Source organism: Balaenoptera ricei, chromosome 1, assembly GCF_028023285.1.
Source record: "Balaenoptera ricei isolate mBalRic1 chromosome 1, mBalRic1.hap2, whole genome shotgun sequence".
Lineage (NCBI taxonomy): Eukaryota > Metazoa > Chordata > Mammalia > Artiodactyla > Balaenopteridae > Balaenoptera > Balaenoptera ricei.
In genome coordinates this window covers 160318987-160341080 of record NC_082639.1, presented here as the reverse complement: position 1 = coordinate 160341080, position 22094 = coordinate 160318987, and the positions used below count along the sequence as shown (strand labels likewise).

General features: G+C 54.5%; 1 protein-coding gene across 5 annotated transcripts in view; it reads right to left on the bottom strand.

The window, feature by feature from the left end:
* MFSD4A (major facilitator superfamily domain containing 4A) overlaps window positions 1–20624 on the bottom strand; it is a 29930-nt gene extending 9306 nt beyond the window's left edge. For 2 of the 5 annotated variants that reach the window (XM_059940251.1, XM_059940240.1), the window contains exons 1-7: window positions 20301–20624; window positions 10460–10658; window positions 9532–9792; window positions 6318–6480; window positions 5757–5872; window positions 4513–4686; window positions 1628–1775 (exon numbers count right to left, since the gene is read on the bottom strand). In XM_059940251.1, the coding sequence (XP_059796234.1) occupies window positions 1628–1775; window positions 4513–4686; window positions 5757–5872; window positions 6318–6480; window positions 9532–9792; window positions 10460–10658; window positions 20301–20530 (1291 nt within the window). In that variant the 5' untranslated portion in view covers window positions 20531–20624. Of the gene's footprint in view, window positions 1–373; window positions 547–1399; window positions 1776–4512; window positions 4687–5756; window positions 5873–6317; window positions 6481–9531; window positions 9793–10459; window positions 10659–20300 lie in introns of all 5 variants that reach the window. The other 3 variants (XR_009505939.1, XR_009505947.1, XR_009505946.1) reach the window with 3 other exon arrangements.
* Window positions 20625–22094: the final 1470 nt, after the last annotated feature.

Genomic DNA, 22094 nt, shown 5'->3' with positions numbered 1-22094 from the left:
GGGACAAACACGAGAGGCAGGTACGAAGGAGGGGGGCACACCTTCCCAGTGGGGTCAGAGGAGCTTCCCAGGGGGGGTGGAAGGGGAGGGAATTGAGCAGGCAGATGAGAGGGTGGGACAGAAGAGAAAGGGCATTCCAGGCAGAGGGTTCACTTTGTGCCAAAGTGTGGCGATACAGAATGGGTTTTGTGCCATCAGGGAATAGCAAGTAATTCAACATGGCTAGAATGCGGGCTCTGAGGGGAAGCAGGGAAGGAGAAGGCTGGAGAAGGGAAAGGCGCTCCACAGAAGATGTGAAGGCTGTGAGCAGCTCTGTGTTTCCAAGCAATCCCTCTGCAGCCGTGTAGAGGACGGCCCAGTAAACGTTCCTCACCCTGGCTACACGTTACCATCACTCAGCAGCTCTGGACCAGTTACATCAGACTTCGTGGAGATGAAGCCCAGGCATTGGGCTTTGTTACAAAGGCTCCAGGTGATTTTAATGTGGAACCAGCAGTGAGAACCACTGATGGAGGCAAATCTGAAGGCCAGGAGACAAGCCAAGACCTGCCAAGGCAGGGATGGGAGTGATTAGAAATTATGAAAAGCTGGGCACCCTTAACTATTCCAAACAGGTTAAGTGCTTGAACTAAGGCGGGGATGGTGAGAAAAGAAGAGGACGGATTTGAGTGACCACTTGCAGCAGAACCAACCAACATCACATTCTTTTTCTTATTAAACTCTAACATTTGTTAATCACTTCAACCTCTGTGGGATATACTATGTGACAGGTGATACCAACATTACTTCATTACTTCCTTTACTCGTTTGAAGTTTGGGGATTATCCTTTGATTTCAAGGACCCAGGTCTCAGGATGAGCGGAATGTAGCTCTCCTTGCTCTGATCCTGCCTGGCGCCCCCCGCAACCCCCCACACCAACGGCCCCCACTCCTGCTCTAGAGAAATCACTCATCTTTAGTGCTGGTTTTCCAACACTCTAGGGCACCTCTGATTACTTCTGAGGGTAACGTTAAATGTTCAAAACATAATTACTTTTAATTAACTTATTTTTTTTAAAAAAGATCTTTGCTATACGCCCTTGGGAGGCTACGGAAAGGGAAGGAGACTAGTTGAGGGAATCAGAGGTTTCCGACATCAAGGAAGCTGGGCACAACCCTGAATCAGGTGTGGAGTCATTGTTCTACTCCTCTGTTTCGAACAACAGCCACAAGAACAACAAAACACAGAGGTCCTTTTACTGATAAGTTATAAAACCCCTTTCCTATGCTATAATTTTTCCTGTGCAACTTTGCTTTTCTTTGAACTTGTTATTTCCAGCACATGGGTGTTACACAAGATGCCAGCTGTGGGTCTGTAGACACCGCTACGGAAAAAAAAAAATGGGAAAGAGATGCTTACTGTTTCTCTGTGGTCTGAAATCACATGATCCGGTATAACGTTGAATGGGGGGGGCACGTGGGCCAGAACAAGCCTGTTGCCCCCAGAGTCAGGAGGGGAGCCTTCACTTCTGTGAGGAGGTGGGGCAGGGACCTTGTAGCTGGAAGACCCCAGGAAGAGGGGCTTGCGCGGGGGAAGCAGCGCCCCGCCCGAGGGAGTGCCTCTTCGCTCTTGGGCGGGCGGGCTCACCTCTGTACTGCAGGATGTCCTCAGTGTAGGCCAGCATGCTGGGAAAGGTGCTGCTGAGAAACAGGCCCAGACTGGCTGTCCCCACGAACAGGAAGACGACGTTGTAGGAGAAAACAAGAAGCACCAGGAACGTCACCACCACGCCGACCTGTCATGGCGGAGAAGGAGGCGATGAGAAATTGGGGAAAAGCTGGGTGGTCATGGAGAAAGGAAAACCAGCAGTCCGTCTCCAGACTTGAAAAGTTCCTCTCCGACCGCAGGGGCAGCGCTGTGTGACCCGTGCGCTACCCTGTGGAATATGTGGGAACTGCACCTTCCCCAGTTGGTGTCGGCCAGGGAAACCCTGAGAATAGGAGCAAGGGGGGAGGGGAGCCCAGCCGGACATCTCGCAAACAGCCTACCGCGCATGCGTTAGAAACGCTTAGCTCCTTCTCCGCTCCGACCTTACAAACAAAGCCTTGAAGAGTCACCCGGAAAATCTCTAGACTTGGGAAGTTTTAAAAACACCTGACTCTCTTAAGTTAGCCTGCATGACAGAAGACTGAGGATGCCAAGGGCGAATTAGCAACTCTGCCGACAAGCTCTGCTCCCACTCGGCGCGGCCCCCTCCTCAGTCGGTGGCGCAGACTGGCTGTCTGCCTGCTTCCCACCTCCCTACCAGCCCCTCATCCTCACCTCTGTACCGGGACACACACGCTCCCTCTCCCCCGCCCATCTTCTTCCCTAGCCAACTGTAAGCTCCTTAAAGGCAGAGACGTCATCTTATAGAACTCAGCACCCCGGCAGTTCCCCGCAGGGCCCCCCCGACGTGTGTACTCATTAACCAGTAAGTGGTTGTTGAGATCCAGGAGAACATCAAGAGCAGAGTGACCCTTAATTTTAAAATGAGCGGAATCTGGGAAGAAGTTGCAGTGAATTCGAGACATGGCAGCTGCCGCATCTGGGAGCTTGCTCAGGGTTGTTCAGGTGTGGTCCCAATAGGCTGCCCACGAAAAGTACCTGAAAAGCTTTAAAACAATTCAGACACCCAGGTTCCCCTCCACACTTCCCCCTGCTCCCCGAATCAGAATCTCTGGGGTAGGGGCCCAGGAATCTGTATATTCCAAAAGCACCTCCAGTGGGTCTAGTGTATTTGGGAATCACTTGCTCTAGGATAGTGTTTTCCTAAACTTGCTTGATGACACGAACCCCCTAGAGTGTTTGTTGAATACACAGATTGCTAGCCCCCTCCCCTGGACATTCTGATTCACTAAGTCTGAGCTGGACCCAGAAATGATTTTCCTTTTTAAAAACCAGCACCCCGGGTGAGTTTATCATCAGTGCCTAACTCATGTGGAGGCTTCAGACTTCCTTTTCTCACCAACCCAGAGTTATACCCACTGTCTTCTAAGCAGCTGGCCTCGTGTGCTAGAGAGTATGGCCACCAGCAGCCCCTGTACCCTCACTCTTCTCCACCTCACGGACCTGAGGAGTCTTTCTGCCTGCATCACGTCACCATCACCCCAGCTCCACAGAACAGGGCCCGTCTTCTTACTAAGCTTAGCACTTCCTTCGCCTCTGTCCTTCGACCCCATCCCTTCTCCCCTGGCCTTCTTCATTCACTTACTCTCTGACGTGCTATCCTCACAGGCCTTCTCCTTACGGGCTTCCTGCCTTTCTCCTCTGCCTACAAACACACTCGTACCACCTGACTCCTGTCAAACAAGACTCCCTTCACAGACATATTTGCAATTCTCACACCTCCACTTCCTTCTTATCCTCAACCTCTTTTTTTTTTTTTTTTGGCTTGCACTGTGCGGCTTGCGGGATCCTAGTTCCCAGGCCACCAGGGATCAAACCCACCAGGGATCAAACCTGTGCCCCCTGCAGTAGAATCACGGAGTCCTAACCACTGCACTGCCAGGGAATTCCCACCCTCAACCTCTTGAGTTTGGCTTCTACCCCCCTCCCCCCACCTCCAATCTACATTGAACAGAAATTTCTTTCTTGAAAGTCATCAACCAGCACAAGGCCAAATCCAAGGGCCTTTCTTGGGGCTCATGATCTTTGACCTCTGTAGCCTCTACATTATTTCCCAACCTTCTCTCCACTAGAAACTCAACTCAAGGAAGTACTTTCCAACAGTGGATTGGACTTCCTGGAAAGGTAGTGAGTTTCCAGTCACTCGGGGGTGTTTAGACAGACTGTGGACCCCTTGGAAGGGATATTATAGAGGTGATTCAATCCCTGGTCGGAGGTTGGGCTAGACAACCTTACAGGAATCTGTAATCTGGACCTCTTTGTCATAGATGGTGGCATGGACACACATGAGGGCAAAAGTCTTAACCCACTTCTCGGGCCCAGACCTCCTGCCTCCGGAGCAGACCAGTTCCTTGAAGGCCATCCTACATGCCAGTCTGGTTACTTAAGAATCATCTGGGAGAGCTGCAAGATGTAAATTCCCAGGCCCCAGCCCAGAGATGGTGATTCTGAAGGCCAAGGGATCCCTGGCCTCCACTGGCCATAGGGCTCTGACCAGCTGGGCACCAAGGTGAACAAGGGAGGATCAAGGCCACCACCTGCTTCTCTCTACTCCTTGCAAGCTGTCAGCTGGGATCTGCTCCAGACGCAGCACTAATCGTCTCCTACAGCCCCTTTCTTCAATGGGTACAAAATCAGAGGCCCACAGAGGGGAAAGGACTTTTCCAAGATCACATGAATAGGCTCCACCCCTTGGATTTCCATCCCTTCCCCACCAGCATCTCTCTCCTCTCCTCTCCTCCCTCTACTTCTACATTCCTCACCTGCTGGCAGAGTCCAGGTCCGAGCAAGTGTCCTGGGGCAGTGCTAGGGCCAGGAGTGAATGGTTCTTCTGGGTCTCCAAAAAGTGAAAGGAGGCCACTTACCACATTGACGAAAACCATGGTAGCTGGCTTCACTCTTGAGGAGATGGGAATGGAGATGAGCCGACCCAGAGTGATGAAGCCCCAGAAGAGGCTGGGGAGGTAACCGGCCACCTTGTGTCCCACAGACAGCGGTTTCTCTACTGCATAGCTGTACACAAAGGCGGAGTATGCCCCCTGTGGGGAGACAGGTCCTGCTGAGCACACCTGCAGCGTCCCCTCGCAGAGGAGGCCTAGCTGGGGCAGGTGTGGTGTGGGCTGGCAGGGACTGGTCCTGCTGCTAGAGGCTTAGGGGTGGGCTTGGAGCCGAGACCACGTGGCATACACAGGCCTGAGCTGAGAGTGGAACCTGGGCACCACAACTTCCGGACGGTGCCTGCAGGAGCTAGGGGATCCAGGAAGGTGTCTCTGGGTCCCCACGGGAGTCCCGAAGGGTCTGGTCATGCAGGCTCTGCTCCCCCCTTCAACCAGAGCAGAGTTCCACTACATGCCTTATTTATGAGCATTCCACAGAAGGTTTTTTGTTGAAGGAAGGGTGCTGCAGCTGAAAAAAAGGTGTGTATGGGCATCTCATTTTACAGATGAGAGGGCAGAGGGAAGTGACTTGCCCAAGGTCACACTGAGAGTTGGAAGTCAACCAGTACTGTCACGAGTACTTTCCACCAGGTCATCTAGGTTTTTAGGGCCTTTTCTTTGGAGAGTCCCTCATATGGCAACCAGTTAATCCATCAGCCATTCAAAAATGTCCTAATCCTTAGAGATTTCTGGAAAAAGGCACTAAACAGAGTAACAGAGGTCACTAGTGGACTGAATAGCTGGGCCCAGATCCTGCCTGTAGTTTGTTTACCACGTGGCTTGAGAAGCCCAGGCTTCGAATGTATTCCAGGAAGCAGAGTGCCCTAGAGTTTATATGGCATGACCTCTACCTGGGGGAATAGGGCACTGCCCCTTTAAAAAATGTGGGGAGCCTACACTCAGTAACAAACCAGAGGCCCCTATCCACAGAGTTCATGAAAATAAAAACAACTGAATGAGACAGGAAACCACAGCTCCAAGGGGCTGTGTTCAATTCTGGAGAGACTCTCCCCTGGGACTTGTGCTTGGTTTAAATTTTTGGGCCCACTGTAGTACAGGTGAGGTCTCTAGGAAACCTTGACGTTCCTCCTTTCTCTTACCATCCCCAGATTTGAGGCTCAGGGAGCCCAGGGGGGTGCCCAATAAGGGACACCGTCCAAGGGCAGGCTCACCGTCAAGCCGTCGGTCATGAACAGGACCAGGGCGGCTGTGATGTGGATGGCGAAGAAAGAAGAAGGGACTCCTTTGAAGTTCTTCCTCTGGCAGCAGCTGAACAGGTCCTCATGCCCTGGATGAGACACGAGAAGAGCAGGGACAGGTCTCAGCTCCTGCTCCCTTCCTCTGCGCACCCAGGGACAGTGGCCGGCAGTCAGGAGAGCCCTGGCAGAGGGGAGACCACTTACTGCCTCCCACCTTCTCCAGCTTCCAACTGTCTATTAGGAACAGCCCCTGGCCATCTCACAGTGTTGTTGGAAGCAAGGCTCAGAGAGGTCAGGTAACTCGCCCAGGGTCACACAGGAGGGGTTAGGCAGAATGCAGGCTGGAGCCAGAAGTCTGCCTTCCTCATTCTCTTGGCCAGTTTGTTCCATCTCCTGCCTCCCGAGACCAGCAGTGCCAAGGGTTCTTCCCCAACCATTCTCACCTGTGATCTACGTTCTCCCTCTGGGTGGGAGGGCTTACCAGGGAAGCCTTGGTATGGGGCCATGAGCCTGAGAGTTCATTAGAGCCCCCACCTGGGTGAAACTTAGGGGGCAGCGAGGAAGTGTCTTCCTTCTCAGGAGGCTGCGTCTCCAGGGTGAGCTCATCTGCAGACAGGAGTAGGGGCCTCCTCTGAGGGCAGCAGGTCAGCAGCCGCTCTTTGGACAGCAGATACAGCACAGCCATGGGCACCGGGAGCTGGGGGTGGGCAGAGGGTCAGGAGAGCCCTGTTCCCTTTAGGGTCCCCATTTCCCATGCCTGGCCTGCCGCGTACACCTCCACGTGGCTGTGTGGCAAATGTCTGCACAGTCCTGGGAGAAGACAGCTCTTTTCCCAGGGTGCCCACCTGGGGAATGCAGCCAGGTGCCTTGACCCCTGGGCAGGCTTGGTGTAATTGCTGCCCGACTTTAACCACAGTCATTTCCCTGAAAAGACAGGTACTTGTCACATGCAAAGCTTGGACTCACACCGGGCCTCTGCTGGCACAGGAGGTGCTAGAGATAAACTCCTTTCTAACAGCCTTGTCCTGAGCAGGGCTGGAGCAAGGCCCCTCACACTCATTCATGCTGGTAGAGCATGTGATGCTTTACAAAGAAGTTTGGCTTTTGTTCATCACAGTTCTGTAAAACATGCTGGGGGGAAATCATTAACCCCATTTTCCAGGTGGGGCAACTGAGGCTCAAAGTTATTACTTAGTCAAAACCTGTTACAACTGGAAGAGACCTGAGAGCGTTAGTGCCGGTCACACAGCTGACTTGAGGCACAGTGCTAGACTGGCGCCCGGGCAACCTGATTCTGACCAGTGCCATCTCCATGTCAGGGGCTGTTCTGGGTGATGTTATACCTTATGAAGGTACAGAGGCTATCCTCAGGGAAAACAGGGAGAGACAGGGACTCCTTTGGATTGAAAAATGCATGCTGTGAGCAACACACATGCAGAGCCCAGTGTCATGTTCACTGATATTTATGTTAAGCTGCTTCAGTTTTATGAACTCCCCAGAGTAATGGGAAACGTCTCCTGCTCCTGAGGTTGCCTGGAGAAGCCTTCACCGCCTCCCGCAGGTGCCTTGCCTGTGTCTAACCACCCTTGCTGCCAGGAAGCTCTTCATCAAGTCTAACCTCTGCAACTTCATCCCAGCTCCTTTTGCTTCAGAAAGAGAGGAAGCCCAGGGAACTGCGGAAGTGTCCCAGGGGCTAATGGGCTCCTCTGGGCTCGCAGGCGAAGCTGGCCTGGTAGATGGACGTCAGGGGGCTGCCAGCCCCTGCCTAGTGCTGCTCTGGGGAAGCCTCTCCGTCGCCTGGAGGCAGGCTGGCTCACATAGACGTTTTCCCAAGTCATCTGAATGCCACCCCTGTGCTGACACCTCCCTGTGGGCACCTTGGGAGCCTCCCTCCACTTATAAATAAGTCAGACACACCCCAGCACCATTAGAGCCATAAAGCTGGCCTGAATGGGTGAGACAACCCCTGCCCTCAGGAGTCCTGGGTCTAATGGGGGAGGTGAAGCCCTCCGTCCAGTCTGATGGGAGAAACAGGAAACCCACACACAGAGGCCTGTGGTAGCAGAATGCCTGGGGGAAGGCCAAGGGGAAACAGCTGTAAAAGAGGTGTGCTCACGCAGGTTGGGCTCTCCAGGGAGGTGGGTGGTGGGAAGGACTTCACAGAGGATTGGCTGACAGTGCTGGCAGGAACACACCAGATCTTTATAAGAAGCCCATTCAGGGAAGGTAGGCTCTGCCTTAAAAGTCAGAGAATGCCAGGTGGGCTGGCCTGTGTGAATGTGTTTGCCCACATGCATGCACAGCCCATTCTCTTCTGGGGTGGGCTGTTTATCTTCAGACACAAACCAATGGAAAAAGTCCGGAAATCCTGCAGCAAACAAAGTGCCTCCAGTCTGCACCTCATGGGGCAAGAGAAAACAGACCTCAGGCTTAAGCTGGCTGGACCTTCCGGCTTCCTGGTCCCAGAGTCTCAGCCTTGACATTGTACTGACAGTGCTCTGTGCCTTCGTAGGTCCCCTGTGGAGGGCACAGGCCCAAAGCTGCATTGTTTCCAAAACAATGATGGGCATGGGCAGAAAGGAAAAGGAGCAGAGGGAGAGGGGTATGTATGTTTTTCAGAGGCCCCAGTGAAGAATCTGGTACAGGGAAAGTTACAAAAGAGAAGGGAAAATGAGCAGCGACTATAGGGCAGCTGGTAGGGGCTTGTGCTGGGGGTCAGGGTTCCAGCCTGGCCAAGCCTCTTCCTAGCCCCTTATCAGGCCCTTGAGCCAGTGATGGTATAACACCCCTGCCCTGCTGTTTAAGTGGGACTGGGTGCCCGCAAAGGCTTCTTTCAATGCTACGTGTATAGCATCACTCTGAGGCCCAGCCTGCCTGCCTCAGGAGGGGTAGGTAACAAGTCTGCCTAGAGCAAAGACAGACTCCAAGTTGGGGTGACAAACCATGTGGCACCTCCATCCCATAGCCAGGTGGATGGCCACCTGGAATACTCCCCACCCCCAGTGCGTGCTCCTGGTGTTCACGACCATTCTTCCCAAGCTGGAGAGGAGCTGGCGGCGAGGGTGTCCCACCTCTCCCTCTGGCCCCAGCCTGGGCTAACTCGGGCTGCAGGGCACCAGAGGAGGTTTCCAGCCAGAGACCAGAGTCAGTCCTGACTTAGCAGGGGAGGATGAGAGCTGGGGTGCAGAGGGCCTTGGTATCTGACCCAGACACAGTGACGTGGTCTCCCTGTTCTGCTCCCACCAGGGCAGCCTTGGCAGGCAGGGTCCCTTGGAGGTCATCTTGTCTATCCTCCAGCCTCCACAGGGGCCCACCTCACAGCAGGCACAGGAGAATCCCACTAGTGATTGAGGACCCTGGAGAAGAGCCTGGTATGTCCTGCAGTGCTCTGTCCCAGGGTCTACATCATCTGGCCTTGGAGGAAAAGAGCTGGTTCCCCAGGGAACCTCTGATGACTTGGAAGTTGACCCTGATCTCATTGCACTAAACCTGCTCACTGTTTCACCTCCCTTGACAATCGCAATCCCAGGATGTCACAACTGAAGGACCTTAGAGGTGATCTCCTGCAGCCCCCTGTGTTCAGATGAATCCCCGGGGGTCAGTTCTCCCCTCTTCTTGCCTTCCTGAAGGCATATCTCAGCCCCAGTACGTTTCTCAGAAACAGAAGAATCTGTACTGGGAGCTGGTATGGACTGGTATGGGTGACTGTCCACTAGTGCCCACCCAGCCCTGCCCCAGTGGCACTCACATTGATCAGGGCCATGATCCAGAAGGCGTAGGACACACGGGCCCCTGCCCCGTCCTGTGGGGTCAGCCCAGGGAGCGTCTGGTTGGACCAACGCTGGGCCCCAGTATGGTGGTGGGCCAGGACCCTGGAGGCATGGAGCAGGTGGCCACCGGAGGTGGCGTTGGCTGTTCTGTTGGTGGGCAAGCAGCTGGCCTCAGACAGAAAGGGGTCAGCGATAAGGGGGCTCAGCAGTGCACCAAAGCCCACAAAGAAATGGAGAACCTGGGAAGAGAGGAGAATTGGGGTGGGTGGAGGCATGCCTCAGGCTTTGCCTGCCCCCCACCTTGTGTCCCATCTGGGGAGCCCCTGCCTGGGACCAGTAGGGTGGGAGGCAAGAGAGGTGAGGAGCGAAGCTCCTGTCACCACCTTCCTGCCTGGGATAACTTGGTGACAGTGGCCAACCCCTCCCTCTCTCTTCTTTCCCAAAGCTTAACCACCAGCTGGGGGCTGTTCCCAGGTTAGCATCCACCAGTTAACACCCCAAAGGGAAGGAGGCTTAGTAAAGGGAAGGGCTGGACTGGAATCCTGGGTAACTGGGAGGAGAAGGAAGGAAGAAGAAACACAGAGAGAGGAGGAGATGAGAGAAAACACCAAGCCCTTCCATCACGCCCTTTCCAACTTACAAAGAACCTTTGCTCATTAGCACTTAGATTCCTCTGACCACCTGCAGGCCAGGATCATCACTCCATTTTAGAGATGAAGAGACCTGAGTCCAGAGATAACGGCCCAGTATAGTCCAGCTGGAAACGGTCACACTGAACTTGACCCTGCTCCTCTTTCTGGGTCACCGTCCTGGTCTCGGGGAGGAGATGCCTGGCTGGGGGGAGAGGGCTGAGGGAGCTCCCCTGTGCCCTGCCTGCCCCCAGCCCCACGCCTGCTGGGGGCTCACCTGGAGGAAGACCGCCGAGTCCTTCTGGTAGATCCTCACCAGCTGCATGTTGGCCACGGTGTCGATGCAGCCCATGGCCAGGCCCGCCAGCGCCATGACTGAGGCCAGCACCTTCACGTCTCGGCAGAAGGGGATGGCGGCGAACACCAGGGAGATGGCCAGAGAAGAGGTGAAGAGGGCCCATAACGACTGGGCCAGGCTGCAGTAGCGGAGGGTGCGGTCAGTGGATGGGGGGCCGGAGCCCTTCGAAGGAAGACCCCCCACCCCGTCCTCCACTCACTGGGTGGCCCCTCGGGGAAGCCGAGACGCTTCCCCCCGCCTCTGGTCCAAGAGCAAAGGGAGCTGTGGCAGAAGCTCTGTCACGTGTTAGCTATGGGTCATGGGCAAGAGGACTGGGTCTGCCCAGATAACGATCCCTACCACGCAGGGAGGTTGTGAGAGCTATGTAATGGACACTTCACAAAGCGTAACTGCTATTATTGGACTTAGAAGTGATTTTGTATCATTTACTTAAACTTTAAATTGTCTGCTTATAGACAATTATATGCAAAGATATTTCCATGTCTCTCACGGAAGGTGTGAGGGGGGTGGCTTTGAGCATCTCCAGGGAGCCGTGCCACACGCGTGAGCCTGGAGGGGGGCCGGGGACGGCGGCTGAGCCCAGCTGCAGTGCCCTCCCCGCACAGGACCGGAACACGCCAGGCCCTCTGCAGGCACCAGGCCTGAGCTGCCTGAACCAAAGCCCACAGCCGAGGTATTTGGGGAAATTGGTGACCCCTCTATGGGCAGAGCTGTTGGACTCTGTGCCTGGCAAGTGTCCAGAAGGGAGGCCCCACTGAGAGGTGTCTGAGTGGTGACCTTCCCCCAGAGGAGCCCACAGCAGCAGGCTGAGTGAGTGAAAGGATGAGTGAACACATGGGTGGAGGCCTGAGGCTCTGTCCGGTCTTTCGGGTACACTCCGCCCAGTAAGCAGACTCTCGGAGAAAGGAAGGAAGCCTCGTATTTTCTGGGGCCAGTCTGAAAGGCTAACGTGGGGGGAAGGAGAGTGGGCAGCAAGCAGGCTCTGGAAGGGAGAGGTTGTAGAGGAAAGTGTCTCAGATTATGAGAAGGTGGAGAGCCCCAGGTGCCTTCGTCTGGCTGCCGGACCTGGAGGGGTGGAGGTGGGAGTGTTGGTATTTCTGTGACAAGAAGACCTGAGTTTCCAGCTCACCGAGGAAAAGGGGGAGGCCCCAAGAGACCCCTCAGACTGTCTTTTCCCAGAGGTTCTTGCCTCTGACCCTGTTGGCTCTCAGCTTTTCATCTCGCCCCATCTTTGATGAAATCCTTTATCAGAAGGGCTCTGCTGGTAGCAGCAGTTCTTTATTTTCTCATTTTCTTGTTTCCAGGCTGATCTGCTGATTGGAGATTGCCAATCATGACCCCTGTCTGTTCCCAGCTCAGAGCTGTGTGTGAGGGGGCAGGGGAGACTCACTTCACCCCGGCCACTAGAAGGAGAACAAGAGGGTCGTGTTGTGGAGAGGCCTGTTCAGGTCCCTCCCAGCACCCCCTTCCCGCTCCCCAAGCATCCCTGCTCTGCCGGCCTCCAGCACTGACAGCCTGGGCCACTCACCAAGCTTCATGCGTTTCTGCTTCCTGCTGCCTGGTGGCCTGTCTCATTGGTACTGGCACAGAGGCGATGCCCCCACACCTCTGCAGGCTGATACAATCCACAGGCCTCTCAGAATAGCTCTTTCCCCTTCCTTTCCCCGCACAAGATCAACTAGGCAGCTTCCTGGGTGGCCTGACTTCAGGGATAGCAAGAGGGTCCCCATCTCCCCCTCAAGTGTTTCCCCCACTGAGCTGCTACGTGGGCCTGACACTGCCACAATCTCACTCACCACTTTGCGGTACAGCACCGACACCCCAAGTACAAAAATGCTCTCTTGAAGAATTAATACATTATCATTATTGCCCTGAAAACCCTGGATGAGAGTGGTTAACCAGTCCTGTAGCACCGTCCTGCGGGCACGGGACCTGGGATCAGTGAACTGAGATAGGCAGGAGCTGTGGGAAGGTGTGGGAAAAGAAAGGAGAACTAACATTACAGGGTACATGAAAACAACGAACGCTTGTTTACAGGGTCCAAGACATTTGGTGTACGTGACAACGCTGTGAGGTAGACCTTGCAATTGTACCTCGTGTGACCCACGAGGAAACTGAGGCTGAGAAGGGCTAAGAAAGTAGCAGACAGATCCTTGACCCAAACCCAGGGCTTCTGACTTGCTGTTCCCTATGCCATGCTGCTTTCCCATGGAGGAGTATGCACGTGCGTGCGTGTGTAAAAAGGCTGATGCTGGGCCACGGACGCAGCCAAGCTGGAGAGGGGAGCAGCCAGGGAGCGTGAGGCCAGATTCTTCAGCGTCTTGGTCTTAGGAAGCAATGGCAAACAGCTGTAACCACTAGAACACGAGCCCCCAGTGGACCCTCTGCTGGTGTCATGGAAACTCCAACTGCTTCCGGATAACTGCTGGCTCCGTTGCAAGCTTCCCAAGGCATCTGCTGTATCCTGTTCATTGTGGGACCCCCATGTCTGGACTGTGTTTGCCCCTGAGGTGTTTGATCCAGGGTTGCTGGATGTTGCTAGTGAAATGGGAATGCTTGAGAAAGGCTTGTGTCATCACCCCACACAGCATGGCCTGGAGAAAGGGACTAGAGACCGTTAGGAGGCTGATGTGGGATAGTATGGGGGTGACAGAGAGAGAGAGCCAGAGCCAGAGACAGAGGTAACGAGATAAAGAATCTAGTGGGTCAAGTTGCCAGGAAGGTGCTGACTGGAACAGCAGGAGGCCCAGGAGGCGGGGATGGGGTTTGGGAAGGGCTGGTGGCCAGTGGGCAGCCCTGTCCAGGCCTCTCCTCTCTCCAACTGGTACCCTCTCACCTTGTTATTCCAGAGAAGGACACTCGGTGCCCAAAGGGGGCTCTTTCGTTCCCAGGCCCAGTGACAGGCAGGAGGGAGGGATAAAAAGAGAACAGGAGGAAGGAGAGGCTGGAGGGAGGCTGGCTTGGGAAGTCCCCTCCCTGTGACTCCTGCCAACCCCAGGGCCGTGGTTTGACCTTGCAGCCTTCCAGCTGCGTTCCTGGGGTATCGGGCGGGGTGAGCGGGCGGGGGGGCGGGGGAGATGGAGACCTGTTCCCAGTAAATGGGGACAGCCGCACCACAACGAACCCTGGGTTTGGAGCCCAGGCTGCCCACCCTCCCCAGTTGTTTCAGCAGGGCTGTGCCTGGTCCTTCCAAAAATCAGCCTGAACAAGTTTCTTTAGAATGGTATGTTGTTGCCAAGAAAAAAGGAGTCCTAGACACATCTCAGAGCCAGACTGAAATACACTAATTGTCTTGGTCACTTAATAGTTTGGTCAATGGCCCCTTCCAGGAAAGTGGGTAATTGAAAATTATAGAATAATAATGTCATCGCAGCTTTGGCAGCACGGATGTGGTGGGATTTGTAATCAGAAGACTGGTCCTAGGCCCACCTCTGCCACTTCCCAGCGGGCGGCTCACGGCAAGCCACTCACACTTAGCCCTTCTGAGCCTCAGGTGCTCCGCTATAAATCAGGGATATGAAGCACTGCCGCGCAGAGGGAGTGAGACGTTACAGTCGGTCCTCCTGTGCTCACTCACTGGAAGCTGCCTCCCGGCCACCTGCAGCTCACCCCCTCCCTGCAGGCCCTGGGCCGCCCCCAAAGAGCACCATCAGGCCCAGAGAAGCAGGCTCGCTGGGCAGAAAGGGTCAGAGAACTGGAGCCAGCTCCTGCCCGACACCCCCGCCCCACCCATTTCTGCTGCCAGGCCCTCTGACTGCCAGAGTGGCACTGAGGACCAAAGAGTCCTACCCCCCATTTTACAGATCAGGAAGCCGGCCCAGACAGGGAAGAGAGCGAGTAATGCTGAGTGGGGACCTGGTTTCTGACTCCCATCCAGGAAAAGGCCAGCGTGTTGTCGTGGAACGTCCCTCCCCTGGCCCTGGGCTCTGATGTTTATTCAGGCCAATGAGAGGAAGGGCCCCACTCCCCCAAGACAGTCTAGGGAACCCTTCCTCAAGAAGCCTGAGAAACGTCCAGGTTACTTATTAACGGCTCCACACGGAAGGTGCAAACGGGCAAGGGAGAGCAGGGAGCCAGGTGCCTGCCCCGCCAGCTGGCTGTGTGACCTTGAGCACACTGCGGGCCTGTCAGCCCCGGTGCTCTGCCTTACCCAGAGGGCACATGTGATCTCCTTGTCCTGCCATGGGTGCCTGCTCTGGCCTTCCTGGTTCTGTCGTAAGAGGAGGGGCTGCTAGGCTCCAACGCAGGGGAAGGGCTTGAGCAAAACAGTAAGATGTCAGCCAGCTGTCTAGCCCTCCACTGCCCAGGGGTGGGGAAGAATGCTGCTGAGGGCCAGCCCCGTGCCACTGGGGTGAGCGACCCCAGGGCGGCACTCACATTTTTACCTCAAGGGATTCCCCCTGTCCACCCTGGATAATCTCCTTCCCTGAAGGACCAGGGAAAGGGGCAGAATGCAGAACCAGGAGGGGTCAGAGGCATCCCCAGCTCCCCTCCACCCCAAAAGGGGCCGGCAGTCTCCCAAGAGAGGAGCGGGGCCTGGGACAGGAACCAGGGGACAGGACACCCCTGGGAGTGAGGGCAGGCTGGAGACTGCAAGCCAGGGCGAGAGGGAAGGGGTGACAGACTGAGGCAGGGGCAGGGGGACAGGTCCCCCTCTAACTGGGGCCCCCCACACTGACACCCCAGCTTGTTTGACGCCCTTTGTTAAGGCTTGGGGGACCCAGAAGGAGGAGCAAGGAAGCCTGTCTTTGGGGGGATCCCTGTTAGACTCAGATCAGGGGAGCACCCTTGCATGACGACGTTCCCTGGCTCAATGGGTGCTGGACCCGCAGGGAGTGCTCCTTACACACTGGTTAAACTTGCAGCTCTGTCTGCCTGGAACACCTCTCCCCACGTTCTTTGCTTGCATGGCTCTCTCCTGTCATTCAGGTGTCAGCTCAGAGAGGCCTTCCCTGACCACTGAGCTAAAGTAACCCCCAACTCTGTAGCTCTCCATCCTTACCCTGCCTTATTTCCTTCATTTCACTAAAATGATCCTCCAGAATGTAAGCTCCATTAGAGTAGGGACCTGTGTCATATTCACCCCCAAAACAGGGTCTGGCTCAAGAGATATTTGTTAAATGAGTGAATTAAAGGGTGGGATGAGTTTTGAGATTTTTTTAATTAAAAAAAATGAAATATAATTTATATACCAAAAAATTAATCTATTCAAAGTGTACAATTCAATGGTTTTTTTTTAAGTATATTCAGAGTTATGAACTCATCACCACAATCTGAGTTTAGAGCATTTACATCACCCCCAAAAGAAATCCCTTCCCCATTAGCAGTCACTCCCCATTCCCCTCTGCATCCCACCCTCAGCCCTAGGAAACTACTCATCTACTTTCTACCTCTATAGATTTTCCTACTCTGAACTTTCACATAAATGACACCATAACAGTATGTGGTATTTTGTGACTGGCTTCTTTCACTTAGCATAACATTGTCAAGGTTTACCCATGTTATAGCACGAGTCAGTACTTCATTCGTTTTTATGGCTGAATAATATTCCATTGTGTGGAGAGACCACATTTTGTTCGCCCATCCATCCGTTGATGAACATTTGGTTTGTTCCCACTTTTTGGCTATTATGAATAATGCTGCTATGAACATTTATGTATAAGTTTTTGTGTGGACATGTTTTCAGTTCGTTGAGGAGTATACCTAGGAGTGAAATTGCTGGGTCAGATGCTACCTCCCATGTAGAGATGGATTTTTAAGCAAGAACCATGTCTGGTGCCAGACCCCTAGGAGACCTTCAGCCCACGTTTGCTACATGCTGAAAGGTGGACAAGCTGCTGGAGGGAGAGGCAGAGGCTTTCTAGATGGGAGACTAACCAGGGTCTGGCTCAGAGAAGGGAACTGGCTTTTGTATTGTGATCCCAGAACCACAGGGGGCCAGCATCCTGGGGAAGTAGGTCAGATAGTGGCCTGGGGAACATTGCATGGAGATTGGGTTTCATGCAGTGCGCAGGAGAGAGTCAGAGGTGGGTATTGGGAAGGCAGGGCTGCAGGAAATTGAGGAAAAAAGAAAGGTAGAGAAAGAGATAGTTAATATAGCAAAGAGAAGAACTCAAGCCTTCCTTTAAGAGCATGTGTGCAGAGGAGAGGCCCAGGTGAGGCTGGGAAAAGGTTGGGGAAACTCTGAAAGCCATTTATCTGCCCTGATGCCTTTGAGATAAAGGGGTCTCCCAAACTGCCCAGGGTGGTTAAACAGGTCCCCATGGAACCAGGAACAAAACCCTAACCTTTTGTCTAAATACCCCTCCTCTTTCCTATCTGACAAAGCACATATCTATATACCCTGCCAACCAGGTGGCTTTGGGTTTTTCTCTTCTCTGAAAGGCTTCCTGCTCTTGATAAGCAAGATTTTTCTAAGGAAGGTCTAGTCCAGGTTTTTCTGGCCCTAATTGCACCCTTCTCCCTCTTGGCCTGCATTTGGTGGCCTCCTTCAAGATCTCTGTCAATGTCAGAAGAGAGAGAGAGAGAGCTGGTCCCATCCTGAGTGGAGGGCTCCTGCCCTCCTCTGCACCCACTCTAACATCAAGGCTCTCCACACCCAGTCCCTCCAATGCATGTCCCTTTGGAGGCATCCAGAAACTCTATTCAGCCTTGGAACTCAGTCTGGGCCAAGGAGTAGGCAGGACTTGAGCAGGAACCCTAGAGAAAGAGTGCTGCCCTGACTCTCCTCTCCCTGGTGTGTGTCATCCTGCAATTTTCCCCACTCTCGCACAACAGCTGGCCCTCCCGTCCCAATTTGTTAAACCAACCCTCCTCTCGCAGTACCAGACGAGCTGCACCAGCAGTAATCACGTAAGCTGAAAGCACTAGCAGTGGTATTAGCGTTTTAACTTGTGGTGAAGCCCCAAGGAATCAAGCTTTAGAGGCTGGTTTCAGGGCTGGTGGAGGTTCTGTTTGTTTTGGGAGATGGAGGATTGCGCTCAGCTGTCCAGCCCTAGCTGTGTGATGACTCCTGTCTACACACAGGCCACCCCTGTGATGGCCCTCTATTTCCACTGAAGTCTACTTTGCTCCTAACCAAGGGAAAAGGTTCTTTAAGACATTCTGTCGGGGCTTCCCTGGTGGCGCAGTGGTTGAGAATCTGCCTGCCAATGCAGGGGACACGGGTTCGAGCCCTGGTCTGGGAAGATCCCACGTGCCGCAGAGCAACTGGGCCTGTGAGCCACAATTACTGAGCCTGCGCGTCTGGAGCCTGTGGTCCACAGCAAGAGAGGCCGCGATAATGAGAGGTCCGCGCACCGCGATGAAGAGTGGCCCCCACTTGCCGCAACTAGAGAAAGCCCTCGCACAGAAACGAAGACCCAACACAGCCATAAATAAATAAATAAATAAAATTAAACCCAAAAGTTAAAAAAAAAAAAAAAGTTAAAAGACTAAAAGTGTAAAATCAACTACAAATACAATAAACTTTAAAAAAAAAAAAAAGACATTCTGTCTTGGGGTGGGAGGACTGAGGTTCAGAATTTAAACCTGAACCACTGATGGGACTACTCCCCCTACTCCACCCTACCCCCACCCCTCAGATCCCAGCAGGAAGCCCCAGAGGCCCATAGTTTCCTTCCCAGGAGTGTCAGCTCAGGAGTACTCAGCCCATGAGTATACACAGGGATACTCATGCCATGCCTTTGCCTGGTGAGTATAGGGTATAACTTGTACCCTTCAGAGCTGAAGCTGACTACTATGAGTCAGCTTGCTTTTTTTATGAAAAAGCAAGAGGGATTTCCAAAGTATCTTGTTCTAGACACAAATGTGCGGGTTCATATCCTCACTAGCTTAATAGCTGTGTGACCTGGGGCAAGTTTCTTAACCTCCCTGTGCTTCAGCTTCCTTATGCACAAAATGGAGATAATAGCACTACTCTACAGGGTTGTTGTGAAGGTTAAATGAATTGATACAGTGAGTATCAGTAAGTAAGAACAGTGCCTGGCATTGCCTAAACACTCAATAAAGCTAGTTATTATTGCCACCATGATCATTCTTTTCTGTGAGCCAGTTTCCTGAGGCAAGACCCTTTCCACTGCCTGTTCAGAGCCCCTCGTTGAGTAAGGAGCCCTGAGGGAGGCACAAAGCAAGTAAGGAAGAGCTGGCCCAGCTTGTTGTGTACCTCTGCTGTTTTCACAAAGCCTGGCATGCCAACCTGCCATTTAGAATGATCCTCATTCCCTTTCCTGTTCTTTGCACTACACGGGTTCCTAAAAAGTTCCAGGTAAGGGAGCTTTTGTAAGTCAAAATACTTAAAAACAAAACCAGAAAAATACCCTGACTGATTTCTAATTAAACCTCTAGGCAGAATTAGAAAGGATCTGGAGCTTTTTCTTAAGATTTTCGGAGTCCCCCATGCATGCAATCCTGTACAAAACCCACAGAAACACTATTGTACACAAGGAGACTTGCTTCTCAAGAGGACACTTTGGTTTACAAGAGGATTTTGGTAGTGGGGATAATCACTCCCTAATTGATGCTTTGTCAGTTGGGTGGCTTAATGTGGGGTCTGTATGTATAGACACCTGTGCTCCTCTCCATCAGCTCTAGAAGTGAGGTGGAGGGGGAAACCCACCTCACAGATACCTCTAGCAGAGAGCCAAAGGGCAGCGCCCTTGGCGCAGAATGGCTCCCCAGAGGCGTCAGCTGTGGTTTTGTTCCCAGGCATCTGCTTGCCTGAGTCCATGCAGTCCAGGAAACCACCCAGCCAGAAGCCAGGACTAGGGAAACCTCCAGCAGCCTCTGACTTGCAAGTCATCTAGCCCCTGCTTTGGGTCTGCTCTCCCAGCTGCACTAAGAGAGTGAATCCTACTGCCTTTCCAAAGGGCTCCGTGGAGGTGGCCCTGTCGAATTTGAGCCGGGGGATTGAGGCTCTGCAATGGTATCCAAAGGGGCATCTCTGGGGGCCATGCCAGGCAGAGGCAAGGGAGGAGTAACATGGGGTGGGGGAAAGCGGAGGGGGATCCTGGCACCAGAGCTGGAGTGTCACCTCACTAAGCTATGGGTGAGTCACCCTGTGCCTCCCCTACGTGGACCCAAGTGCTAAGGTCCTGTTTGTCTCAGAGGCAGAAGGGTGCCACCTCCAGGGGCCAATGCAGGAACCCTGGCTCCCTCAGGAGCAGGACCACACAGGACCCACCTGCCCCGTGGCCGCCCAGGGGAAGGGACACCCCGTGTCAGCTGATCTGGAGCTGAGGATCTGAGTGGAGCACGCCCCAGGGCACTCTGTCCAGCCGCAGCCAGCTCTGGCACTGGGCACGGCCCCTGAGGTGACACTCCCTCTCCTTCCACCTCACTTCCAATTCCGCCCCCCACCCCCGGCAGCAGGGGCTGCAGACAAACCTCAGGTCTGCTGTGCAAGAGGGCGACCCTCCCACCTCTGCAAACTCCCTCACCCCTCTCCCTCGGGGTGTGGGTGGGAGAGAGGGGTGAGAGCTGAGTCTATGCCCTCACCGGGGTGAGCGAAGGCAAATAAACAATCCAGAAGTCACCTTCAGTCTCCAGAGAGAGTTTTGCGGGGAGAGCTGGGGTGGGGGAGGGACGCAGCCCTCCAGCTAAGGCTGGGCATGGCTAGCGGAGCGGGGAGGGGTGGTCGCTGCCTTCCAGAAGGCAGGTACAACCGGCGGCCCGAGCCCCGCGGGGGCAGAGACGAGGGTGGCGGGAAGGGTCGGAAGGGTCGGGGGGCTGCGGCGCTCGGGCGCGCGGACCGGGCACTCACGTCCTCTTGAAGACGCCCCCGAGGGCGCTGCCCAGCAGGAGGCAGAGCTGCTGCGAGAAGAAGACCCAGGAGATCTGGGGCAGCGAGCTGTGCGTCTGGCAGCGCAGGTCCAGCAGCGTGGGCCCCAGGAAGGCGATGCACAGGCCGAAGCTGAAGAAGACGCTCCAGTAGGTGAGCGTGGGCTGCAGGTTGCGGCGGAGCAGCCCTGACACGCGGACGTCGCAGCCCATGGTGCCGGCTCGCGGCTGCTGGTCCGGGCGCGCGCGGTGCCGAGTGCCGCTTCGCCCGCGGGAGGGCCAGCGGGGCTGGGGAGGCCGGGGCCGGGGGAGGGGCGGGAGGGGCGGGGAGGGGCCGCCCGGCGAGGGGCCCCGCCCTCGGGCCCAGGGAGCACCGGGGGCGCCTGGGCCGCCCGTGGGCACCGCGTCCTGGCCAGCGCCTTCCTCGTGCGGTGCCAGGCGCCGGCCTCCCCTCCTTCCTGAACTCACGTTTCCACCCTCCCCCGGCTTCGGGAGACCAACCGGGAGCCGCTCTTCACCGCCACCCCCGCTCCCACCCAGCTCCGCGTCTCTCCAGCCTTCTTATCCAGCCCCCCAAGGTTGGAGGGCCTGGACGCCCATTTTAGAGCTGGGCAAACTGAGAGCCTGAGACGTCCTGTAGGTACACCAAGAGGCTGGGGAGCAGGATCTTCCAGCGCTTCTCCCTCGGGGCAGCTGCACACCCTCCCCAGACACCCATCTGGCCTGTGCTTTGGCGGTGAAGGAAACACCGAGCCCTCCCCCCTTAAACCTAGGGGCGTCACTGATGGACTTCGGGGGTCTGATAGCATCCCATCTTACCCTGGAATAGAAGGCAAAATTTCATACATACGTTTTTTTCTTGGTAGAGTATTCATGGCTTTCACCAGGAAGGTAATCACTCTAAGCTCCACAGAAGGGCCTGAGAGCCGGTCTTCACCTGCCACATGACATTGGCGCCCTGTACAGGTGCCGGATGGAGGAAGATGTAGACGTTCTTCCAGACTCCATCTCTCTCCCTTCTTCCTAGTTGGGGGAGGGGTGAGGAGAGGGCGGGAGGAGCAGGGCAGTGACTTGAAGGAATTCTGAAATAATCCTCTAGGAAAAGAAAAAAAAAAGAGTTCTGAGGAAAATTGCTTTTTTTGTTTTTTGTTTTTTTTTGTTGCGGGAAAAAGCTGGATGGAGGGTGGAGTGGGAGGATGTTAGACTCCAGACTGGGAGTCCTTCCAGGATCCTGCAGCTGACACAGGCTGTTACTCCCCCCAAGTGGCCACGGGGCTGTTGGGTCCCGTGTGGTCCTGCTCATGAGGCTGCCAGACACCTTTCCTGTGCTGACACCTGGAAGCAGAGCAGAAAGGTCCTTCAGGGTCACTCTGCCCAAGTGTCCTAGTAGTGGCAGGAGCCATGACATCATGACCACTTGCCCACCAAGGGGACCAGGGCTGAAAGGGCTGAGGAGATAGGTAGGTGGGTGTCCCCATGACAGCTTGGCATGTGGCGGGGCAACCAGCTTCTCTTGCAGGTACCCTCCCCCCTCACAGTGGCACCCTAGCATCTGCTCCATTCCCCTAGGCTGTGAGCACCAGGGAGGGGAGCCCCAGGGTCCCTCTGGCTCAGTTGGCCTATAAGTGATGACAGTTACTTATTCAGTGGTGATAATGATGGGCCTGCACAGTACTTGCAATTAAGTAAAAAGTTATCCTCTGCAGGGAAAAAGCAAAACTAAATAATAACTGCAAATGTTTGAGTCCTCTCTGCCACTCTCAAAGAATTCCAGTAC